The sequence below is a fragment of the Coptis chinensis genome, chromosome 3, assembly GCF_015680905.1.
Source record: "Coptis chinensis isolate HL-2020 chromosome 3, ASM1568090v1, whole genome shotgun sequence".
Classification (NCBI taxonomy): domain Eukaryota; kingdom Viridiplantae; phylum Streptophyta; class Magnoliopsida; order Ranunculales; family Ranunculaceae; genus Coptis; species Coptis chinensis.
Genome location: NC_141458.1, coordinates 120,559,368 through 120,574,833, shown reverse-complemented (window position 1 = coordinate 120,574,833; position 15,466 = coordinate 120,559,368). Strand labels below are relative to the sequence as shown.

At 37.0% G+C, this 15,466-nt stretch overlaps 1 protein-coding gene across 1 annotated transcript; it reads right to left on the bottom strand.

Annotated features, from left to right (window-relative positions):
- Positions 1 to 435: 435 nt before the first annotated feature.
- LOC147513781 (Pyridoxal phosphate (PLP)-dependent transferases superfamily protein) lies at positions 436 to 3,280 on the bottom strand. The gene has a single exon (XM_086597060.1). The coding sequence runs from the start codon at positions 2,467 to 2,469 to the stop codon at positions 454 to 456; it is 2,016 nt and encodes a 671-aa protein (XP_086453186.1). The 5' UTR covers positions 2,470 to 3,280; the 3' UTR covers positions 436 to 453.
- Between the last annotated feature and the right edge of the window lie 12,186 nt (positions 3,281 to 15,466).

The window sequence follows — 15,466 nt, the reverse complement described above, 5'->3', positions numbered from 1 at the left end:
ATTGCTTCTATGCACATAAATAGATTTAAATTACCTTAATGATGGTGGACTAGTAGTAAAGTAAACTACATAAAAAGGACTTGAGTTGGTTAAGAGCCTAACTGACAAAGGATGAAATTGTACCACGTACCCTCGTTGCTGATATTCTTCCTTTAATATTTAGTTTTTTGCCCCTCTTCCAAGGGAAAGTGTTCAGTTGTATGATTTGATGCCATCAAGTTGAGTGAGAATCCGAGGTATTGTTTATTATGACTACTCACAAAGTTTTCAATAATAGTGTATGTGAAAGCAATGTTTTGATAGAAAGAGAAGAGCTGGAGTTTTCCATAACATTAATGTTAACTGGGGTCGTATGTATGAGATCTTTTGTTTTTTCAATTAAGAATAGTGTGTAAGCTTGATGTACGTTGTTTTATGTTTTCATCCAAAATAATAGAAAGAATGAAGAATTTCTTATACTTCAACTATATTCTGATTAAGTGCCATGTATCTCCATCGCTCTTTCTCGACAAAATCTGCATCCAGGAACTGGGCAACAAAAGCCCAAAGTCTGTATATATCTTCAAAATTGTTCAAGAATCCAAGTGCAGCTGTGACCACAGTTATCCCAATATCAACTTTTTCTTTCCTCTTGCTTTGTGCAGTTCCATCAGTTCCACGGAGTCTTGTTTCTACGACTCTCTCTTTCTCTGCTTCATACTTGTCTGAAAACCAGAGGTTGTTTAAGAACCCATAACTCAGAGATATATTGCTTCTATCAGCAAGCTTCTGGACAAGCACAGGTTCAACCTTCTCTCCTTTCCAATCAAACACATTGAATGACAATGCAGGTCCTCGGTCAAATTTTATTTTCGGTCCATAGATTTGTACCAGGGGAAGACCCTTCTCTGTATGTGGGTGTTGTAGCTTTGATAATGCATTCACTACCCAATTGATTTGGCATCTTGCTCTTGTACTGATGTTTATCAATCCCAAAGAATCTGCATGATCCAAACCTCTGCACTCAATGGACACTTTCCTATCTGCTTCAGCGGTATTGATTTGTGTGGTTTCCAGTTTCACAGAATCACTAGGTACTTCGACAATTTCTGATGTTAAATAATTCATCTGTTCTGTACAAGGCTCTGTTTCACGCAGTTCTGAAGTTTCTCCATGCTCAGATTCTTCATTGTGCCTCTCGGTTGAGCTCAAACACTTGTCATCCCTAATTTCTACTTGAGCCGATATTGGACCAGAATACGAGCTTGTGATAGGTAAAACATCCTCTTGTTCTCCAAATTCAGCCTTTTGTTGAGTGTCCGAGTCACTGTCTGATGAGTCACCTAACAATGGGTATGTCCTCTTCACGGGGACTAGGCTTGCAATCCCTATGCTTCTAGCCATGGTTGAAGCCTCTAAGACTTTAGCGCTGGATTTCTTAACAAAGAGGCACCCAAACCCAGATGGATTTTCGCCAAAAACCTTATACAGGGAGCATATAAGAAAGTCAGGCTGAATGAGAGAGAGACCTAAAGTGTCCATGTCCTTTGCTCCTAATGCACTTGCATCAAGTGCAACATGCCACCCGTTTGCCTGCGCCATACTCATCCACAGACAAGAGTATCGGGTTCCAGTCATCATGGATTGAAGTGGGAACACAAAGAGCCCTCTGGCTTTCTTTTTCCTTTTGCTCTCTACCATCTTCCTCAATTTGGTTGATTGGATTCTCATACTTGGCCATGAAAACTCCGCTGACATGACTTTAGCTCCTCTCTTCTGGGAGTTATCAATCATTGACCCGGCAGCTTCACTTTCATGATCATAAACAGTCAGAAGCCTCCGATTAGATTGGAAAGGATAAGACTCTGCTAAGAGCTTGAATGCTGCTGTGCGATTTGCAGTGAAAACCATGCTGTAATCATTTTCACATATATTTAGGAAAGCCATTATTCTTCTTTTCATTGCAGTTTCCAATTCGGATTCCTGGCCTCCATATAGTACCTGGGATTTCAAACTTGCAGATTTGTAGCAAACATTGAAGAAAGGAAATTCTGAATTACAGGTAGGCAGTGATGGTGGAGAAACAGAGGTGGATGCAACTGTAGCATTTAAGGAGCATCGGGCTTGTTGCTGAGAGTGAGAGAAGAGGCCAAGGCCAGTGTAATCGAGGCAGACATGATTGGAAAGGGAAAGGTGGTAGTATTCTTGTGCTCTGATGCTGTCAGCATGTTCAGTCATTCTGTATTGTGGGTAAGCTTTGTTGAATTGAGACAACGATTCTGACAAGGAAGGAAGACATTCATGGTTGGTGAATTGGGTCTCTGGGAAGAGTGAGGAAGTAGTTGCAGTAGCAAAGTCGATGCGAGAAGTGGCAACAGTGGTGATGGACTTCGATTTTGGATTAGGAGACTCGGAAAAACCAAGGATAGGATTAGTACAGCAGCCATGGAAGCAAGCTTGCGAGGCTTCTCTAAGACAAGGTGACTGCATTTCTTTTCTTTTGTTCTTTGTCTCTACACTCTTCAATTTCTTTTCTATACTCCCAATTCTTCCGTCTTGTATCTTTTATCCAATATCCTCTCATGGTTTGTTTGGAGTATTTGTTGTTGCAGATGTGATCATTCCGACTGAGGTTGTGAGCTTACACAGGTTGGATGGTGGTGGCATTCTATGAAAAGGTCAGACTACTTAAAACTGACTTTGTCTTCCATGATATACTGCTGGCCTTGTTTAGAAACCAGTTTGGTGGTAATCCCTAGAATTATTTAGGTTATGGCTTGCTACACCCAGTACTAATCTAGTTTTATAGACCCTCTGAATCAAAGTATTTTGCCGAATCTGAATTCAGCATCATCCTTGACATCATATTTCATTTTCCATTGTAAAAGTCTTCCATGATATACTGCTGGCCTTCATTAAAAACTTCGATTCCTAGTCCTTCATCAATCTGCTCTAAGGAGCCCATCAAATATCCCTGGCTCATCGGATGGTCGATCAACACATAAGAGTATCAATCTTGATGCTTCTGCAGAGCACCACAACAATCTTCAATTGAATAAATTGCAGCTGTGGAATTTGTCACCAAAGCGAGAAGGGGTATTTTGGTGAAATGCTGTCAGTAATGGAAAAAAAACAAGCAGAAATGAACAAGAGAAAGGGTAGTTGTAATGGACTAATGGCCGGCACTAGCCTTGCAGGCATGTACCTTCTTCAGGAACGGTTGTTAGTTGCTTGTAAGTTATCTTCAACGAATTTTAGATTACAGTGATGCCCCTAATCAATTTTTATGAGTTGTTTCTCTCTGTCACTATTGTTGAGCAAACTTTCTCTATCACTTTTTAATACCAAGTCGTCGTGTTGGTGATTGAAAGTCTTCTCTTTTAATTTATTTAAGAAAGTAGAAAGCCAACTTGGCAACGATGGGTATTGCTAGGTCCCAAAGTTTTGCAAGTGAGATAAGTTATCCAAGTGGCATTTCTGGTTATGAATTCTGAAGTCAATGACGAGTAAACTCTATGGGGATGCTGGGACTTGGGACGACGTCACTTGCGAAATTGTGAGAAACACGTTTTTAACACTCACTATACTAAACAAAACGAAGTAAAACTGTAAAAGGGTTATGAAAGCTTGCTATATAATTCTACTTATATTTCATTTTTTTAAATTCAGAACTTTGTTAATAATTTTCGTTAATCGCTCAGTTTACTACTTTACTTTGCTCAGCAAGAAATATCAAATATTTGAAAGAGCGTTACTCTTGCAATACGAAAGTCCTTTAACATAAAAGCTGAAAGTGAATAATATAATCATCGGCTGCCTACTCTTGACTTCTTGAGGACCAAATGTAGGAATGCTGTTTGGTTTGGTCGTATGGAATGATCATCTTTCAGAAATTTCTGGTATTTAGATGTAGTCTTGTAGACTTGCACTGAACCGAGCAAAATATTAGATTTTCAGTTTTACTTTCAATTTTCTCTTAAGAAGTCATCCATGAAATGATTCAGTATTTCACTCTTAAGCTGAATTACGTATCAAAATAAAAGAGAAAAGATTCAAAAGAACAAATGGGGACTATGGTTGGCATGTTGGGTCAATCTTAGCAGCTTCTTTTGTCATTGGGCAGTATTATTATAGTTGCGGGACCCAGACAACGATAACTTTCCCAGTGTTTGGGTTCCAATCACAGGTTAGAGGGTCGATTTCAGACTTGAGTGGGGAATAAAGGCTGCAGGATGAGCATGACTCTACCTTCTTCATTCGCTACTTATCAATTCAGATCAGAATATCAGATGTACCATAATTATAGTATTTGCCAGAATAGAAACGGGCCATCTGGGAAAACTATGCATGAATTGAAAGTGCGAAACTGATTTTAGTATATTTTGTTAATGCAGAAACCAAAACGAAAAAAAAAAAAAAAAAAAACGAGCCACGTTCACAAGATTTTTGGGATGAGAAGTTGATAAAACTTTGTAATATTCGTATTTACAGGGACAAAAACTAAAATGTAAGTGCAACTTTCAAAGTTTCGAACTTTCTATGCATAATAGTTCAGTAGAAAACTATACGTTTTGAATACTCAGCTGAAAGTGAAACTATTTTGATCTGGGGACCAACTATTGACTTGTTACTATAGATATTTTTTGTTGTATTGGTGAGAACAAGGAGAAAGTTCGGTCAATGGCTGCTTAAATGTGACTAAGACTTCAACTACAGGTTTCTCTTCTAGCCTTTCATGTTTTGATGGTGTTTTGTGTTATTGTTTTTTTCCCTGTGTGTGAGGAGCTCCCTCGCAAATCGCAACACTACTTTTCTACTTGTATTTCGTAGCCTTTTGCTACTAATTATCAATAAATTCAATTATCAAACAAAAAAAATACAGGTTTAAATGTTCTGCATTGAAGAAAAACAACTTTTTGCTGTTTTACAGTTCACGCTATTAGAGCATCTTTATGGTGACACCAATTCACGACCAGACACCAAATTTTTTAGTGAAGAGACCAAATCATTCCAACATTAAAAAATCATCAAACCAAACACCAAATGGGTTCCAATTTAGTGTTTAGTTTGATATTGCATCAAAAGTACGTCACGATTTTTCGAAAACCGCGCAACTTTTCCAACACCGCGTGGGTAGGGCTGGCAATGGATCGGTTTGGGTCAGATTCTGAAAAATCTGAATCTGAACTGATAAGAAAATTGGGAACCCAAAACCGAACCAAACCAATAAAATAAATTATAAACCAAAATCGAACTAATCCGAACCGAAAACAATAAAATCAATTAAATCCGAAATTAAATTAATTAATTTCAGCTACACAATTGATAAACATATACAAAATTAATCATAAATATTACTAAAATGTCATCTTATCAGTTCGGGTTCATATCGGTTCGGTGGAGGGCAAATCCGAAACCAAACCAATATCTTATCGGTTCGGTTCAGTTTTGGGTCGGTGGAGGGCAAACTAAATTACCAAAATTCAAATTAAACCATTTTTTATCAGTTTGGTTTGGATCAGTTATCGGGTTATCGAAACCCACTACCCCCCAAGACAAATAAAATTTTGGTCGCCCCGAGGTAAACCAAATTATGGTCCCCTAAGACACATTATTTGGTGTTGAAAAGTTGATGTCTAGGCTAAATATATTTGGTGTTTGAGTGATTTGGTATTTGGTTTGGTAAAATTTTTTGGGGTTTTTGAACTATCACAATTAGAGATGCTATTATGAATTGAATGAGGTTATAAATTATGACTTATCATGCCAGTTTTGGATATACTTATTGGCAACAAATTCAACTCTTTTGATCAAGTACCAAGTATGAACAGTCTTGGCCACAACACTCATTTGATCAAGTATCAAGTATGAACAGTCTTGGCAACAACACTCATTTGATCAAGTATCAAGAGACATTTTGTCGTCTAGTACCAATTTTTGCCATTTCGAAACTTAGAGTATTTCTAGGTGGTAGTAGTATCACCTCCAAATTTGAAGGCGAAATTTAAAGAAATTGGATACAAATTTTGACCAACTCTAGGTGGTCGCAAATATCAGTTGCAAATTTGGTGTAGGGTATACCATGCAACATTATCACTGTCGCCCCAAGTTGAAAAAAAAAACTCACGCGACATTCCCACTATCGCGCCAAATTGAAAAAAAAAAAAAAAAAAATGCGACATTAGCAATGGCATGCTATCTTCAGTCAAAAAAGTCAAAAATTTGGGGCGACATTTGCAATGGCGCGCGACATGGTATCTGCATCTAAAATCCCAAATTTGCTTCCAAGGATGCGGCTAGACAGGTGTTGCGACCGAATTTGTTTCCACCTAGAGTTGGATGTTGAATTTCCGTGAAATTTCAAGTTTTGGAAGTAAATTTGGAGAAATTGGGAGGTAATACTACCACCCAGAGATGCTCTTAGGTCGCATTCTTTTTGGCTTAAATATTATAGACATAATTTCAAATAAAGATGGAATTTGCATTTAACTATATAAGTATAGGGGTGGAACTTGGGTCGGGTTAGCCCAAGCCCGATAGACTAAAACCTGACTTTTGTTGGTTTTGGGCTAACATGTTAGATCCGTGGTATGGGCTTGGTTTAGTAAAATCAAAACCCGGATCGGTTTTGGGTTGGGCTCAGGTTAGAATATAAAAAATCCAAAAAACCCAAACCCGTATACATGTATCTTTCAATCCTTATATTCTTGTAAAAAATAAGATTGAGAATCTCTATTTTAGAGAGAATAATTTAATCAATCCCTTTCAAACAATCAAATCTCTTTGATTTTATTAGAAGACTTCAATTTTGGTGCTTTTTACCTCCTAATTTCAAAAAAAAAACACGAAAGAAGTACCTGATATAACCCGACCCAACTTGAATTGGTCGGGTTAATTAGGGCTTGGGCTGAAAATTCAAGAACCGATAGGATTTGGTCCCAAACTCGGGTTGAAACATTTGAAACTCAGGTTAGGCTCGGGTTATATCTCAATCTAACCCAACCCACCCGAGTTCCACCCCTCTATAAATAGCCCCTATATGCAGGGGCGGATCTACATGTTGGCTGACCAGGGCTACAACCTTCCCTAACTTCCCAAAAAAAAAAAAAAAAAGTATGAATAGCGAAAAAAAAAATGAATCCCATTGACTAGTTGAAGGTTTGTTAAGTCACAATCGCAGATGCCAGACTGACTCGTTCACAAGTCACAATCCCAGGCCCAGTGGGCCACGTTTCTCTGAAGTCACAAACTCACAATCCCACGTTTCTCAATTCTCACAATCACAAAACATCAAAAAATTCTCACAATCACAAAACATCAAAAAGTACAAATTGAAAACAAAACAAAAAACTGAAAGGTCAAAAAAAAAAAAAAAAAAACACTTTTTGCTGTTAACAAAAGAAAATTTGACTTCTTGTCATCTTCAGACTTCAGCAGTTCCAGTCTTCTTTCGCAGTTACAGTTCCGAACTTCTGGCCCAATCCATTTATCATTTTATTTCCTATTCATTACTTAAAGTAAATTGTTTTGCATTATGTCTATATTTTGCTAAAGAAGTTGATTTGGATGCAATAATAGATGTATTTGATAGGAATCCACGCAGGTCAAAACTTCACTAGTGTGATGCTAATGTGCTATGTTATTCTTATACATTTCTTTGTTATGTTTGTTTGGGCTATAGTGAAAACACTCGTGTCGATTTTGGATAAAGTAATAAAAGCAATAACTATTTTGTTTATCAATGTTAGCTAATTATAAATTCAAATAAATATTCAGATAATTTTACGTAGACATTGATTATTTGTTCCTAAAAAAATATTTAAAAGTTAACTCCATGGCAGCTCCCTCTCATCTAAAATCCTAGATCCGCCCCTACCTATATGATATGATAAAACTTTAATGTGGATTTTTTTTGGTAGATACGATAACAAACCAGACAAAAGTAATAAATATTCACTGGTTGGGTGGACTTTCCAGCAACTTCGGCAGATAATGAACCAAACATAATAGTTTCCACTGATTAGATGACCTGTTTAAGAAATTAAGATCCGGTTTAGACTTCTCTTTCTTTCAGTATCAGAAGAATGTTGAAATTAATTTTGATTTGATAGGAACCAAAAGATACAAGAAGAAAAGTGTGTAGTACCACGGCAACTGCGCACAATCGTATCCCTTCAGGCACAGATCTGTACCATGTAGCCATGGTGATTAACTAGCCAATTTATGGTATAGGTTAGAACAGAGCCAAAACTCGGGGAACTAGCTACATACGGACACGAACCCTCAAGCAAGCACGCATACAAAATCAGAGATCAAAAGAAGTTCAGACGGGGGATAAGCCATGGAACCATGCATTAGGAAATGCTGCTGCATCTACCCCGGACTCTACAGTTCAACCATACAAGCACCAAAGAATAAAACAATTCCAATATTCCCTCAGCGACCATTCACATACAAAATTGAAGCACCTCAACCATTTGACATCATCATCATTTTTACCACAAAAGCCAAATAGTCCTGGCCATACTTGTTATGCAATCTTGCGCCAATATACAGGACGATGTCATATATTCCTATCACATCGCTGTGCGAGCAGCATATGCATTGTACATTGCGAGCAGGTCAAGATACATAGAAATAAAGGTAGCTAACAACGCATCAATATATATAGTAGATAATCATACATTTTCCTTAAATCCAAAGGTTTTAATTGTGCCTATTCTAGCTTGAAACACTGTCAATACTCAATTTCCATTACCCCACTAGAGATCGATATGATGAAGTTATTATTAGAACCATAATTTTAGTCCAATCAGATTAGAATACCCTAAGTTTAAGGACATTTTTAGCTGTTCCAAGTTCCAAGTAGTGTTAACTACTACTATCTTCCTTAATACAAACAAATAGAGGCCCATCTTAACATATGCAAGTTGATAGATATTTTCTTATCTTCATTCATATATCGCAGGTGTGGAGATGCATATATGTTTCAGTTACGAGGTTTTGGGTATCGGTTTCTTTTTTTTTTTGGTAACTGGGTATCGGTTTCTAATTACTTCATTTCTTCTCGAATATATGTAATCGGCCACGTTACTTTGCATTGAGAGGTTTTCCAGTTACTTTGTTTACTATCTCCGGGATTATATTGAATGTGTGTGTGCATCTTTCTTCGTTTTCTTCCTTCAAGTTTCAAACACTTTTTTTTTTTAACCATAAATATATTTTATTAATTATTGGAAAACATCATACAAAAGTGGTAGTAGACAAGCGCATTACAATTTAGTTGTACCGCTAGCCCTTTCTGAACAACAAATCTTATCCTCCTACAAACATATTCATTATATCCAGCTGATGTTCTCACATTGTTATCCATTACTTTATGCAACCTCTTGAGGAGTTCAACTGCTTCCGGTGCTAAAAATTCAAAAATATCAAAAGCAACAAGGGAACTGTGTTGGTTAGCCTCACATGAACCCTCATGTTTCTCTACTTCTGCTGCCGCTGCATTAATGTCTGCTTAATTGCAGTCCTACCTCAAAGATGTTATTACCAAACCCAACCATCGGAGAAACTCCGGTAATGTCTACACAGGCATGCTCACCTTCAGACTAATGATAGATCAACAACAAATTACATTGATACTTGCAGGTTAATTTTATTTTCTGTTGCAATGAATTGATGAAGCAATAGCTAATCCAATAGCTGCAATTGCTACGACAAAAATCGAGAAAACGTCTCCTTTTAATCGGCGACTATCAAATACATCAGAAAATGCATGTGCAAGTTGAAGGGTCGATCTACTTTCCCTAGGGTCGGTAAAAAAGTTAACATAAGCCTCTTTCTTCACATTCACATGTAAGCCTTCAGACATTTTTATTTATTTGAAGATTAATTAGCTGGGTTTAGATTCCTAGTGTTACAATTCAGTCAACTTGTTACGATCTCTCAAGTTCCAATTAATCCTAGAGGAGGTACACAGTAAATACACTATAATTCTATCAAGTTGCAATCTTTATATATGAATTGTATATACTGTTAGAAGATAAGGCTTGCATGATCTCAGGCATGCTTCTATTTAAATTAACTGGTGAAATACTTGTCCAAATGCTGCTAATTTCAAATAGATCGATCGAGTTAGGTGCAAAAGACCATTTATGTCAGTTACAGCCTAATAAACCTATACACATTTAGAAAGTAGACTACCTATATGGCTATAGCGGGATTGAGTCACAAGTCGCGACCCTGAACTTTGTGCATTCTCAGTGTTTCCACAATTCCGCCAATAGAATCTCTGAATCTGAAGCATAAGCGTACTAAAATAAATATACGGGTATGCCTGAAACGATGTACGTCTTTTACATACAAAATGCCATGACATATATATATTTGCTAAAACTAAAAGATTGCCCGATCCTTTTCACTCTTCTAGTATGATTAACTCTCGAATAAAGAAATGCAATGATACCAAGTTACTTACCATTACAAAGCAAATTTTTGGTTCTAGAATGAACACTATGACCATCTTCGGAGTTCCCGTACAATTGGGCAACATTGGATTATATGACCGTTAAGTTAGTCAGATAGTGCTCTCTGTTACTGTTAGGCATTTGTAGTGATTTATAATTAATCTACAACAATATCTGAGTCATAACGAACAGAACAATGTCAATATTCTTCCTTTAGCACGAAACAACAAAACAGTATTGTGATACATGTCCAAAACAATTATAGTACCACAATGTTATCCTATCCTATGCTCATAATGAGTGTCATTGAGACTTGTATCAAAGTTGCTAAAATTTCATAATCTTGAGTGTGAGACTTGTATGCATGAATCTTAAGGATCCTGTAAAGCCTGTAATAACAGATTCCAAGTACTGTGAAGTTATATGTGAAGTCTCTGAAGTATATATACGTAAGCTATCTAATGACAGAATTATACACTATGTTATCGAACCTTTTTGCATGAATGCTGCCTTTATCCAACACAAATCATTAAGCTGAATCAGTCACAGGGCAACTCTCCTTTGGCGGATCATCATAAGCAAATTAAATTTTAAAAACCTAAGCCAACATCACCTGCCAAGGGAGAGAAGCCCTAAAACTGATTCGCTTATCCAACTTGCTCTGATCGCCGCTTCACTCTTCAACTTTCTTCTTGTGTTTACTGAGATAACGTCGATATCCTTATATATTCACGCTTTGGGCTTGAAAAATAGAATAAGCCCATGAAAAAATGGCATATCCTAGAAGGTTATGCCATGGATATACTTCTGTAGCTGCTTTTACCCATTCTGAGCCAAGAGTCTTTTTCTCTGTGTGGCCAAGTCATTCAAAAGTTTAATTCCAATATCTGAGATTCTCATCGACAAGATTCTGACCTGTGTTACTTTCTGTTTATCTTCAACCCTTTCGAGAATTTAAGAGGGAAGAAAAGCAGTGCTGGGGAGATGCTCTCTTTTATGGTGAGTATAGGTTGGCAGCAGAAAAACCTAGGAGCCCTTGAGAGAATATCCATGGTTATATTCTTTGGGGACAGATATCATAAGATAAGTATCATGCTAAATTGCTAATAATGTGGGACTAACTGTTATATGGAAATGGATGATCTGGGATTTGTGTGCCTTGAAAGTCATCGCAATGTATTGATCAAGGACTGTTTGGGGCCTGTGATACTGTTACCAGTCATAGTTCGAAATCACAATGCCACCGACCCTTGAAATTCTGGCATCTACTAATACGCAGCCACTTGCATTTCCACAAAGCCCAAAATTGCGACAAGGCCGTATAAGGGCACTTTAATCAGTTTAATATACGTGTCAAGTTAATATTTCGTGGCATTGTACCTGTGGGAGATGGCATCTTGTTACTGAGAAAGTGAGTTGGAGATGACATCTAGGGGCATTTGTTTTTGCCTCTTATAAGATCTTGAGGTCTTATAACCTCTTATAAGATGTAGCCCAATGATTTTGGACATTTTTTTGATTTGTTTTTTGCCTCTTATAAGAGGCATTCTACTAGAAATGTCTTATAAGAGTTATAAGAGGCTCAAATTCTATAAGTATTAAAATTGGATCTATTTCAATTCTATAGGTCTTATAACTTGAAAAATGACTCAAACACCCCGTCCATATACCCCTAGCCTCATTTCTTTTTTCTTCCTTTTTCATTATCTTATTTTTCAAATAACTCTATTACCCTACCCACCACCACTGCCGCCACTATCACCACCACCATTATTACCTCCACCACCACTACCACCGTACTATTAAGACTATCACTACCACCACCATCACCATCACTGTACTATTAAAACCACTACTACTACCACCACCACCACCACCATCACTACCACCATACTATTAAGACCAATATCATTACCTCCACTACTACCACCACCACTTCTACTACCACCACCATCACCGTGCCATTAAAACCAATATCATCACCTCCACTACCACCACCACCGTGCTATTAAGACCACTACTACCACCACCGCCAATTAAGGTAGTTTTCTAAAATCGATATTCTAATTATCAAAATTGATTTGAAACCGAAAATCAAACTATACGTTTGTTTCAAATTAATATATTCAAGTTAAATGTGATGTAAAGTAGGGTTATATTTGTCAAATAACCATCTATAAGATGTCATGTATTTGTTTTTTCTACTTTTACAATTGCTTATAAGAGGAATTTAAAATAAAAAACAAACCACTTTATAAGACCATCTTATAAGACCCTCTTATAACACATGGTATTATAAGACCCTCTTATAACTTAACCCAAAAAAACAAATAGCCCCCTAGTTACTGAGCAAGTGAAGCTCATTCGGTATCTTGTTACCGAATTTGAGAAAACAACCTGACTAGGTGGATTTTTCGGTATCTTAGTGTTGAATGAAGTATGACATTTTGGTATCCATATGCCGAAATAGATCAAAATTCCATATCTTACCAAAATTTCAACTACACTATATATAAAAACAAAATTAGGGTTTAGAAATTGGTAAGTGAGACAAAATTGAGTACGGGTTTGTGATTTGGTGCCTCTTGAGAGTTTGTTCATGTCTAAACTCATTGGTAGTTGTCTACACAATTGGTTGTTTACTGTATAAGAGATTTGTGAGGCCATAAAGAAAAGGGAATTTGGGGGTTCTATTGAACCAAGGTGAGTGTGTAACACTTTTTTATTCTCTTTTAATTGGAGTTTCTCTTTGGTTGTGAATTAGGCGCAAGCCAAACTACGTAAATCTTCGTCTCTCTTATTTGGTTGATTTGTTTGTTATTTCGGTGAGTAGTTTACATTGTTTACTACTTGTTTAAGAGTTATTTAGTTGATCTCATACACCGTAGTTGTGGGTTGTTGTTTCTACAATATTTGATATTGGTTGACGCTTCCGTTGCATGGAATTGGTGTGCTCCATAGTTTTTGGGACACAATAAATTGGTATAAGAGGTAAAGGTTCTACTTTGGCATAGTTGGTGGAAGTTTATTTTGAAATAAAATATTTTGGTTTCATTAGTTGTTTTCGTGTTGGTACTGTTTGAAAAAATTCCCAAGAGAGTGTTTATTTGATTGTTGGTATTTGTGGTGTTATGGAAATTGAGAATATGATAAACATGTCAAATTCTAGTGTTGAGATTCCTATTGTGGTGGTTGGTGTTGAAAGTTTTGATAGTAATATCGACTTCGATATGTGGAAAAATGAGGTTGTCGATTTGTTGACCATATAATGGTTTGGATGATGCTCTTGGCCATAAGCCAAGAGATACGAAAGTAGACGTTTGGGAGATGTTGAACACGAAAGCTTGTGATGTTGTATAATATTTATCTCTCAAATAAATGGAAATATTATGTCATTTCGAAAACCTTTACGAATGATATATGTTCAAGACATTGGAAGACAAGTATATTGGAAGGATTGTAGAGGACTGATTCTATTTGAACAATAGTAGTTTAGTTGGTTCTTGGTAGAAGTCGAGAAATAGAAGAGCTCTTGTGAAGAATGAATGTGTCTATTGTCGTCGTTAGGGACATTGGAAAAATAAGTGCCCCAAATTGAAGAAAAATTGAATCGTGCATGTTGTTGTAAAAATGAGATTGTGGTTGAAAATTTGTCGTTGTCGGTTACATCTTCTATTGGTTGCTTCACGTCAGAGTGGATTTTGGATTCGAGTTGTTCCTACTATATGTGTCCCACTAGGGATTTGTTTGCTAACTTCCAAAGTTAGATGATGATGTTTTGTTAGGCAATGACCATGTTTACAAAATTGGTGGAGTTGGAACAATTCGGTTGAAATTAAATTAGAAGATGGAACAATTAGAAATTTGGTTGATGTCAGGCATGTTCCTGATTTGAAGAAAAATCTCATCTCATTAAGTGTTTTAGAGTCTTATGGGTTGAAAATTGTTTTGTCTGACGGAACTCTAAATGTTGTTGCTGATGCACGTGTGGTAATGAGAGGCACATGATGAGAGCTTGTACTTCCTAAATGGGAGTGTGGTTGGTGCAGGTGGAGATCATTCTCCTTGTTTGGTTGTTGGAAATACTACCCGGAGGAAAATTAGTCATGGTTCTGGAAATGAACGAAATACCATTTCATTTAGGCATTTGGATTCGGATATGGAAAAGATATCTAAAGAGGTGGATATTGATGCAGCTCCTTGTGATGAAAAATTTCATGGGTACACATGCAACAAGTAAAAGTAAAGAAGCCACCGTTGTCGTTGAAGATATTTAAGCCCATGAGTACTTTGAAGCTGCGAAGCCACTTGTTATTGGAGACCATACAAAGTTTCAGAGAAGGGAATTGGAACATCTCTAAATTTTAGAGAAGGAATTGGAACACACTACTAGAAAACTGTAAATAGATAGCATTCATTCTATATTTTTGCCCTCTTACTTTCCAAATGAAACACTCACCACTTCGTCCCCATCTCCCTCACTTCCCTTTTGCCCCCACCCCATCTCTCTCTGCCCACACACACTCTCACAGGGAGAAACCACGGCAGAATTGCCAGTACCTTCCACCATAATATAATGGAGGTCACTTCGACGAGGGACTTTCGCTTTCAATTTGGATCTCGGCTTTCAAACCCATCCAAGCAATTGGTACTGGTAGAAATGTATGAATACTTTTTTTTTAATGTAATTACTTCGAGAAATCCCAGCAACCTTTTGGTTCCGAACTGAAGTTTAAACTTTCAATTCCATTTTGGTCTTCCTGGTTTTGAATGTGGAGGAAAATGAAAGCGATTAGACGGAACTCCATCGTCCATAGAAGAAATGGGTTTTTTTTTATTAGGTGTTTGGGCAGTTATAGACTGTGTATGTGTAAGTGTGTTTAGTGGATTTTGTTGCAAATTATTTGTTGTAATTAGTATTCTAAGAGTCACATACATTTTGTGCTTAATTTTTGTGTGTGTGTTATGTTGGGCGAGTGCTCTCTCTCTCTCTCTCATAGGATCAATGTGCATCTAATAGG